The sequence below is a fragment of the Neodiprion lecontei genome, chromosome 3, assembly GCF_021901455.1.
Source record: "Neodiprion lecontei isolate iyNeoLeco1 chromosome 3, iyNeoLeco1.1, whole genome shotgun sequence".
NCBI lineage: Eukaryota > Metazoa > Arthropoda > Insecta > Hymenoptera > Diprionidae > Neodiprion > Neodiprion lecontei.
In genome coordinates this window covers 23,462,796-23,472,152 of record NC_060262.1, presented here as the reverse complement: position 1 = coordinate 23,472,152, position 9,357 = coordinate 23,462,796, and the positions used below count along the sequence as shown (strand labels likewise).

The window sequence follows — 9,357 nt, the reverse complement described above, 5'->3', positions numbered from 1 at the left end:
TCTCGACTTTCGCGATTCACTGACAGAGAGTGGCGTTATCTAGAGTGGAAACTGGTCTAGCTGCATTTTGACCATAGAATTTAGTGTCTAACTTCTGTAGCTATCGGAATGTGCCGTTCCGGATGCCACACCATATGGCCTTGGAGAATATTATATGGCATGCGTACAGGTTTCATTCGGTATTTTGTCGTTGCGTCGGTATCCTTTTTCACGGGAGCGTCAATTTGACGCCCGTGAAAATCCAGCCAGACGATGCAGAGTCTAATCTGGTAGCATTCTCAACGAGCTACACAAACCGTCACCTTGCAAGCTAGGAATTTAAGGGGAATGTGTCTGGCGCGTATTATGGACGAGAGCTTTCATTAAACCTTTATAATTAAACATATTTTAAAGTGGTACGCGTTTTTTTAAATACTGAAAAATGACTACGCCCGCAGATTTTGTAATGGTAATGTACATACCCAATATTTAAATGTTCATCGAATAGTTCTCAAATCACACTGATTAACCTCTACCTATTTCTATTGACTCTCAGTAGTGTTCATTGAAATGTTTGGTAAATCCTTATTATTTAGGATTTTCATTCTCCCAAACAGCAAAAAAATTTATGATCAATTGATATCGTGCCTATCCAATTTTACGTGCAGCAGTTCTATTAGACCGCAACTTGCTATTCTTGACTCAAATGTCCTTAAATAATGTATTCAAATAAATAACTATTTCAGATTCTACTGAACATTGAATATTTAATTTACAGGTTCGATTGCAAACATATTTGAATTTGCCACTCGTCCAGAGGTGCAGAGAAATTGCTGCACTGATAGATGAATCCAGTACGACAGATCTCCAACATGTGTTTCCTGTGCTAGTCGATTCGATATTTGGTGTCACAGACAATGTAGGATGGGGACTGCATTCAATCAATCTAAAAAGACATCAACCAGAATATGAAATGATGTGTGCATTTTTGGGTCCACAAGGTCCAATATTCTCCTTGTGCTATAAACTCCTTCCAGACTGTTATTTGAAGTACAAATTTCCTCTCTCATATTTACCGGTATGTCTTCTTTAAACGTGCGCAGTAAAGTAACAATGCGAGTCACGCTAAAGATACACTTTAAGAGTTCTGAACAAGTTCAGCTTACGTTATGACGTTGTTAGAGTTTTTTAGAGCTGAAATCTGATGCCTTCGCAAAGTTAGAATCGGAGTAAAACGTAACTTTGTTAGACCCCAAATCATTTTTGTGTTATAGCCACGACTCGCATTCAGTCACTCTATCATGTGAATATTAACAGCGCTATAATTATGTTACGTTCTTCATACGATGTGTCATTCCACACTACACACTTGAATGGTCAAACATCAAGGCTTAGTTCAAATAGGGATCATTATTCGTGATCGAGCCTGAAATGTTTTGTTTTCAGAATTCAATTGCAAGAAATATCGACACTTGCAAATTTAGAAAGGACAAAGAGCAAACTATTTTGTCATCTAGTCATAAGCCTTAACTTTCTTTATGAAGCGTTATAACTCTAGAACACATGTGTGGGGTACTGAACTACCCCAGCCATCCTTCAGATTGTGCAAATTGTTAACTACCCTGCTCATGCGTTAAAAGGTAGAAAAAACGATACATACGTTCTACGGTTAATTATACATAGTTTCTTGCCCTTACTAGACAGTGTTCTTTTACTGGTACAGACATATGGTCTGCTCTGGTATGTAATACGAATTAGGATGTATTTAGGTGGAAAAATGTGTTGGTCAGAAGTTGTTTATTTTATAATCTGTTTCCATCACTTTTTTACAGTCAAAGATACGGCTAATGTTGGAGGATGGTGTAATTCCACCATTTTATTCCGATAAAATAAGAGTCGACCAAGCTACGCGGCTTCCCAGTGCTTTGTTCATGAGTATCCTTTTACAAATATGATGATAATTTTTGGCACCGTAATTTATTATTCACGTCCAGTCCTTCTTTTTGAAAATTATATTTATTTCCTTAAGAATCACATATCCCTTCGAGTATTATATCTTTTATTTTGCTCATCACTTGACCAATCCATGGCTGCAACTTCATCAAGAGGATAACGTATGGGTGAATTGGGAGACAATATATGTACAACTCGCACATACATATCTCGACCATTTTCTGCCCAGAGATAATTCACCTGTCCAACCAATTATTGGACCATATGTTAAAACTCCACCGAGAAAATTGATGCAATCTCCCGACTCTAAAAGGTATGTTGTGAAGCGCTTCATGGCTTTTCTTTTAAAAAAAACTATCAGGGTGGCTACTGGTCAGGCAATTCTGAAAAACCTGGAAATGTCATGGAATTATGAAAATCTCGAATAGTCAGGCAAATGTCAGGGTTTTTAGTGGAAAGTCAGGGAATCGTTTACTATAATTTTTTTTTCATATAAATAAGTCCCATAATTTTTTAAGCTTTGGATAAATTTAAATGATAATAACTGTGAGTATAAGTATAAAATATATGATACATGATATAAAATATAGTTGTATGTTAACGAAATATAATTTGACAATAGTATATTATGCAACTAGTGCATAAAATACGGTTTTACGCAAGGGTAGCGACTGAATGCACGAGTGGCCAGTGAAGTCGGCCATGAGTGATATTCAACCATACAAGTTGGTCACGTGTAGTTAATTTTACAGGTTGCAAACTCCAAGACTTTTAAGGACATCTATATTATCACCGGGACTCACAAGTCCAATGGCAGGAGTACCGCAGCAACAATGTTTGCCACAAGTATGGAGAAGCGAAACAGTGGTTCAAGTATTTTTGGATTTTTGGTTAGAATATACCGAAGAACAGGAGTTGTCGCACTATCATGCCACACATATTCCAGGCACGATGCCTTATAGGGTAAGTCATCTTTCCAATCATTACGATCAATGTAAGTACAATCCTGTACGGTCTGAATCAGAAACATCTAAATAAATATATACTTCCAATTGTAGTAATAAAGAACAGTATTGTATAATATTTTTATATTACCTTTTACAATAAAGCCTTGTATGACAAACTGTACATCGACGCTTTTATCAAGAACGATAGGTGGAAAGTGAGATAATTTTTGACTTTTTCAATTTTAAAACTCAACAAAATGTGTATTCCAAATTTGTAACACTAGGTAGCGAAAAAAACCGACTATACCAGACTTTGCATTGCTTGCGGTCAGAAAAAATTCATACTTTGGCATATTTTTTTCTGGTCCATATTTTAGCACAGTATTCATTCTGGTGAACACATTCGGTTGGTACGTGGATTCATAAAGACGTTACACGAATTTGCCAACAGTGCAATTGGAGATACAAGCGCGATGGATGAATTGAAAAGGTAATGTTAATCTGAATTTAGCATGTACTAGAGTATAGAAAAACTACTATTTCGATACAGGAAATAACACACGGAACTGGTTTGGAAATTGGAAGAGCAAGTAGTCGTCATAATTCCTGACCGACTTACTCATATCGATTGCCATCTTAATTTTCAGTATTAACTTGACACTCTTTTCACTTGTTAGGTTCGCTGTATCAATAAACCCATACACAATTTTTTTCCAAATTAAAAAACCGTTTTTTCCATGTATATTGTTTAACCAGTAGTTACAGCAAATTTTGATGATTGAGTAACCTATATGTGATGATTAAATGTACAGAGTCATACTTCCATCAGTACAAGGAAAAATATACATATTCTTACGCAAAGCAATTCATCACTGGCCCTTAGACAGCTCTTTTAGACTGATTCTCGAGGCTTGGCTGAGCTTCATTCAACCATGGAGATATGTTCCTGGGCCAAGTTACATCAGTGTTAGGTTGGTAAAACAAATCACAATACATATCACCACAAAATATACTGCTTACAATTAGTGTCTGTGAAACGGCTCAGATGAGAGTGAAAATACTAAATGTACCTCTTTCTAATTGGTTTAGATATTTTGGGTATTTTTATGAAGCTTTTGGTTTGACCAAATTGACTGAAAAGTCAGCGTACACGCTGTTTACCTAACTGTGTGAACATTCTTCTGCAAGATCTGATAGAGAAATTTTATTGTTTGATTTGATGGCAACGGTATACTTGAATTAAAATCTTTTTCATATCGACATGTTCTTAAATTGTTAAAAATTCAATCATGACATGCTTTCCAAAGATCTTTCATTATTCTGCTAACTGCAGTTTCGTTTATCTGAATAAGGATTACTGCATTAAATACTTGTTCCCACCTTGGTGCAAACCACATTTAAAACCATACTGCGCAAGATAATAATTGTTGGCTTTGTGTTCTCACTCTCATTTGAGTTACTCTATAAGTCGTATTCTGTGAAAAACTTGTAAAACTCAGTGTAATGTCATGTGTTATTTGAAGAAACGTTCAAGAAGAAGAGAGAGGGAAAATTATTGATGAAACAAGGTGGCTCTCCTTTGTTGCGAGTAATCTCTTGGCATACACAGCAATCTATCAACAGCTCCAACCGCGTTTTATGAGAACGGATCTTGTTGCCCCTAAGAATGCTCTAATGCTATTTAGAGTGACGAAGGTGATTTATCATTTTTATAAACGTTTTCTTTTATAAACAATTGGTGTGTTTTTATAACTAGGATAGACCCTACAGGAAGAATGCTCCACAGCTGGCATATACTTACACGATTCCATTTTACTTCTTGTTAGTTTATAATACCAGATGGATGTTATTGGACTTGCGTACTTATGCACTTCTCTTTGCGATTGTTTCTTATTAGAATCTAAGTACACCAGATTAAAATTACATGTCATAGAAAACAATGCTTTTTTTTTATACTTTGGTACTGCTTATGTCTGTAATAAAAATCATGTGACTCTTATTGTTGGTCAATCGGGGAATCGGAAGATGGGATGTTCTCCTGATTTTACCACCTGCACTGAGCTTTATATGTTCATATGCCAATGAAAGTCTTCTTTTCTTATTTCTTCTTTTTTTTCTGATCAAGGTACTTGCCCAGCCAAAATTAGCAAGAATGTTATTTGAAGTAGAAGCATCTATGGATGACGCCAGACTGACTAGGGGAAAAGTTTCAACAAACCAATGGTCAGCAGCAGTACGTCAACAGATCCTAGAATTAGAAGGGCCCACTTATCAATACGTGCCTATGTTTTCACCAGCTACAATTTCTCAGGTACATTTTAATTAGTGATTTTTTACTTTTGATTGCATTGTGCAATTTATCAAAGCTGAAATTTCAAGTGAATAGATGGTCCAACGGTTTGCAGGTGAATGTATTTGGTGAAGTTTTATTTAATTAAATATTTTATCCGCCTGTTACAGGTTCTTCAATTTTTAAGTACAATAAAACAAGCACACTTAACAGCAACAAGTTTAGTAGATGCATTAGAAAAAAGGAGAACGAGTAGAAGATTCATATTAATGGTGTGGGAATTTTTCTATGGCGATGACTATTCATCCGACGATATTAGTTTAGAAGAAAGGCGACGAGTACCAGGATTTCTTGCGAACGCTCAGCAGCAGCTTATGGACATATTTCAAGTAATGATGCCTATAACGTTAAACCGTTGAGGGTACTTACCTCTACCACAAAATAGTATATACCTGCTATTTAGTTAGTTGCAGTATTAATGGTTTTGAACATTACAGATAAAACCTGAAGACATTCCTAAACTTGCTATAGCACCTGATCAAGAGTATCGTGATAGCATATTGTCAACTTCAATCTGCAATCAATCAGAGGTGAAATCCTTATGAAACTTGATATTTATATTGCCATGTATTTTTAAATGACAATGGGATTGGATAGAATTTTTTATTTACGTGCACCAATGATTGGTATAGTTTGCTCTGAGGAGTTTTCACTCCGTTTTACAAATTCTTTTGTTTCAAATCAGTTCCGTCTAATTTTATTTACGTGATTCACTGCATCTCTAATAATGCTTTTATTTAGATGGATCTGAGTTTAGACTCCAGTAGACCTGGAGTTTATTTACAAATCCAAGAGCGGAGGCAAAATTGCCGATATATCGAGTATATGGGAGACCCTGAATTACAACCTGTAAGAACCCACGAATGCGCGTTTCTGGTCAGATTATTCTTTCAATTGTGTAACTACATTAACACAAAGGTAAGATGTAATACTTATACATGGTTCAATCCACCTCTACTCGAACGGATCATGTTCATCACTATTTCCGATTTGATTGAAAATTTTTTCACTGGCTTACTGACTGCGACCTATGATGAGCTCTCATTATATACTTTTGCAACTCACAAACTTTTGAACATAGGTATTAAGCACAAAAACGAAAATATTTAATAGGCTGGTACGATTCAACGTTTAGAAGGATGGATTTTCCAGATCAATGATCGAATTAGTTTTGGCAAGACCTCGGTAGTCCTAATTAATTTCACAAAACTTCATAATTATGTAAAAATTTAGAGCTTCAAAAAACGTAGCTTTTTAGTAACCTCCACTGATTTCTTCCATTCTCACGAAACTTCATGATCAAGTACGCCAGAGATTTAACAGCCATGATTCACTAGGGATACTCGAACAAGGCTTTTTCAATGTCACCTCAATGAATTTAAAGAGCAAGCTCATTACAGGCAGCAACACGTCTAGTAAACCTGGCGTATCAGCGTATTGATTATATACGTATCTAATGCTGCCATTACACCAGATTTACTACCTTTGACCTTTTTCCACTCGTGCATTGCTCTTTCATTGTATTGGCGTCACTATATGATCATGCTGTATTTTACGTTTTTGGAATTATACATCCAGTAAGATCTATGCTGCTAGTTGGAATCGCGAAAACGTCATAAATATTACAGTGCAAACAGTATCACACCCCCAGTCCGCGGTGCAGATTTTGCTCGTTATGAGCATGCCATTCAATAAGAGCAAGCGGGCATGCATATATCGATGGCAGTATGGAAGAATGTGACATCTCAAATTGAGAGAAGAACTCATTTATTTAGCGTTCATAATGAGGAGTCAGAAACTCGCATAAAATCGAACAAACAAATATTCTTCAATTTTAATATGTTAATTTCATTGAATTTTTCAATTTATCAAATGAAGACAAAAATTATATACATTCTGGAATTGGAATGATATTCACACAGAACCTTACATTGGGCTTACAGAATGGTCAGAAACTTTCACATAAAATCGACCTCATTATGAGGGCTAAATAAATGAGAAAATGATTGAAACAGTTATTCAATCTATTGGAGAAAATGCTTAGTGTAATTCATGCACCCAAAATTCCGATGCCTTATCAATGAAAAATTTGACCTCGGTCGAAATGTCACGTTATTCTTTCAAAAATTGAAATGTTGTTTTTCTTTCACAATCTGAGATGTCATATTCTTCCATACTACTGGCAATATAACGTATTGACCAGCTGCGCACAACACTATGCTTACAATGACCCAAGTATTTCTTTGCCTCACTTCATAGATGACATACCAACTTACAAGGATTAGCAATGTAGTTCTTACTAAATACATTGTCTTTAGTACTTGACCCTGCAGTTTGTTGACCTCGTCTGACTGTTTCAAAAGAGGGATGAACTCCTCTTTTCTGACTTACCTTTACTTGTGACCTTTACATGTGAGAAATGCCAAAATTAGGCCAACATTGAATACTCAGACACGAGTGTCCTGACCCCTGTCTACAACAGGGTTAGCAGAACAGGTGTTGAAATTTGTGTCAGTAACATGATATTGAAATTGAGTGCCAGATTTTATATTAATAATCATGTGTTCAATATTCTTGTGCAACTCTACACCTCCAAGTACAGTTTTAAAAAAAGACAAAATTAGTGTCGCAAAAAATTGAGTAGTTCAAAAAATGAAAAGTATCTTGGACAAACTTTTAACAGTTATAGGATATCTGATATTTACACACAATTCGAAACAATGCTTTAATCGGGTTAGGATTTGTCGTGTGGAAAAACCATTTCTATCAATTAGGGATATAATTTATTTGGTCTCTTGTGATTCCCCTTATCACGAAGAGTGGTCTGTTGATTCAAAGTAAAGATTGTAATGTACTTCTAGTACCAGCAGGAGTTGAACGCCGCATACAACAGACGAGATATTATTGGTCGTTTGACAAGGCGATTATTACAACCGCCAACGGTGGTGAAGCGGTTGCCAAAAAAATCAATTGCTGGATTTTCATCTAGTGAAGAAATACACATTCATCCTCGGCTGAGTCTTCGAGCTATTGCTAGTCACAGTTTTCTATCATTTGCTTGCCTAGGAATATTCATATCATGGATCTTTGGGTGAGTTCACTTGTACGTAATATAGTACACTATTCGAACCAGACGAGAGGATGTTTTCTGCCTAATTAAGTACCGCCACTATCCATTTCTGTTATACATGGTTTAAGTTGGGTTTCAAAACACGTCAACAAATGTCCGTAACTGTTTTGTGCTCTTAGTAAGAGTGGAAGACAAAAACACAAAATGAAGGAGATCAACTGTTTAGTAAAACTTCAATTTTAATTGCACCTTTCCATTCAGAGGTAACACAATAATGATTCTTCAGTGTTTTTTTTTTCTCATTTATAACAAGTGCACATATGGTAACATGGTGACCACTAGTCAGAGAAATCCTGGATGTCAGGGAAAAATCAGAGATGCGAAATAATAATTTTTCCTGAAATTGTATCGTCACGTTAGCGCTAGAAAATTCAAGTTCGCTAAAATTCGGGCACTGGTTAATCATTCAAATCTGACGAATTTTGAGTTCTATTCAGCTCGATTCATTTTCAAAGCACTTCAATCCTCGTACCTGTTTACTCAGGACAAAATCGATTTGAATAATTTGTTATTGCCTATAGGTATGGAGTAACAGCATTTCCTTTCTTGGCATGCTGTGTTTGGATAATGTCTGTGCTGGCAATTGCAGCAGTCGAGCCGTGGTTTGGTTTTGGGAGTCATCGTATACGGCCGGAAGAATCACCTTTTTTACATTAATTGACGAAAAAAACACTCGTTATAACTCGGAACGACGTGTAATTATTATGACTAGACCTTGTTTGGTGTTGTACTTTATTAAGCAGTTTATTTTGTGAAATACATTCACCTTTTACAAAAGTGAAGATTTCGTACTAAAGCAATGTGTATTATCTACGGCCATAATAGCAATGATCAATTTCGCAAAATTATCATCCGGAGTAAAGGTAGCTCCAGCACGCGCAAAAAATTTGTTACTGCACTGAATCCAAGCAACCATTTGGCTCAAAAACTTTAATTTCTCACTGTTTCACTAACTTATTTATTCGATTTCAATATTATTGGATTCAATGGTGATAGAT

General features: G+C 35.8%; 1 protein-coding gene across 1 annotated transcript; it reads left to right on the top strand.

The window, feature by feature from the left end:
• The first annotated feature begins 111 nt into the window (after positions 1 to 111).
• Positions 112 to 9,141, top strand: LOC107226038 (sphingomyelin phosphodiesterase 4). The gene is made up of 14 exons (XM_015666710.2): positions 112 to 448; positions 758 to 1,057; positions 1,812 to 1,914; positions 2,017 to 2,245; positions 2,685 to 2,895; positions 3,257 to 3,369; positions 3,692 to 3,850; positions 4,403 to 4,574; positions 5,005 to 5,190; positions 5,340 to 5,558; positions 5,667 to 5,759; positions 5,971 to 6,147; positions 8,091 to 8,320; positions 8,881 to 9,141. The coding sequence occupies exons 1-14, from the start codon at positions 422 to 424 to the stop codon at positions 9,014 to 9,016; spliced, it is 2,355 nt and encodes a 784-aa protein (XP_015522196.1). The 5' UTR covers positions 112 to 421; the 3' UTR covers positions 9,017 to 9,141.
• The last annotated feature ends 216 nt before the right edge of the window (positions 9,142 to 9,357 follow it).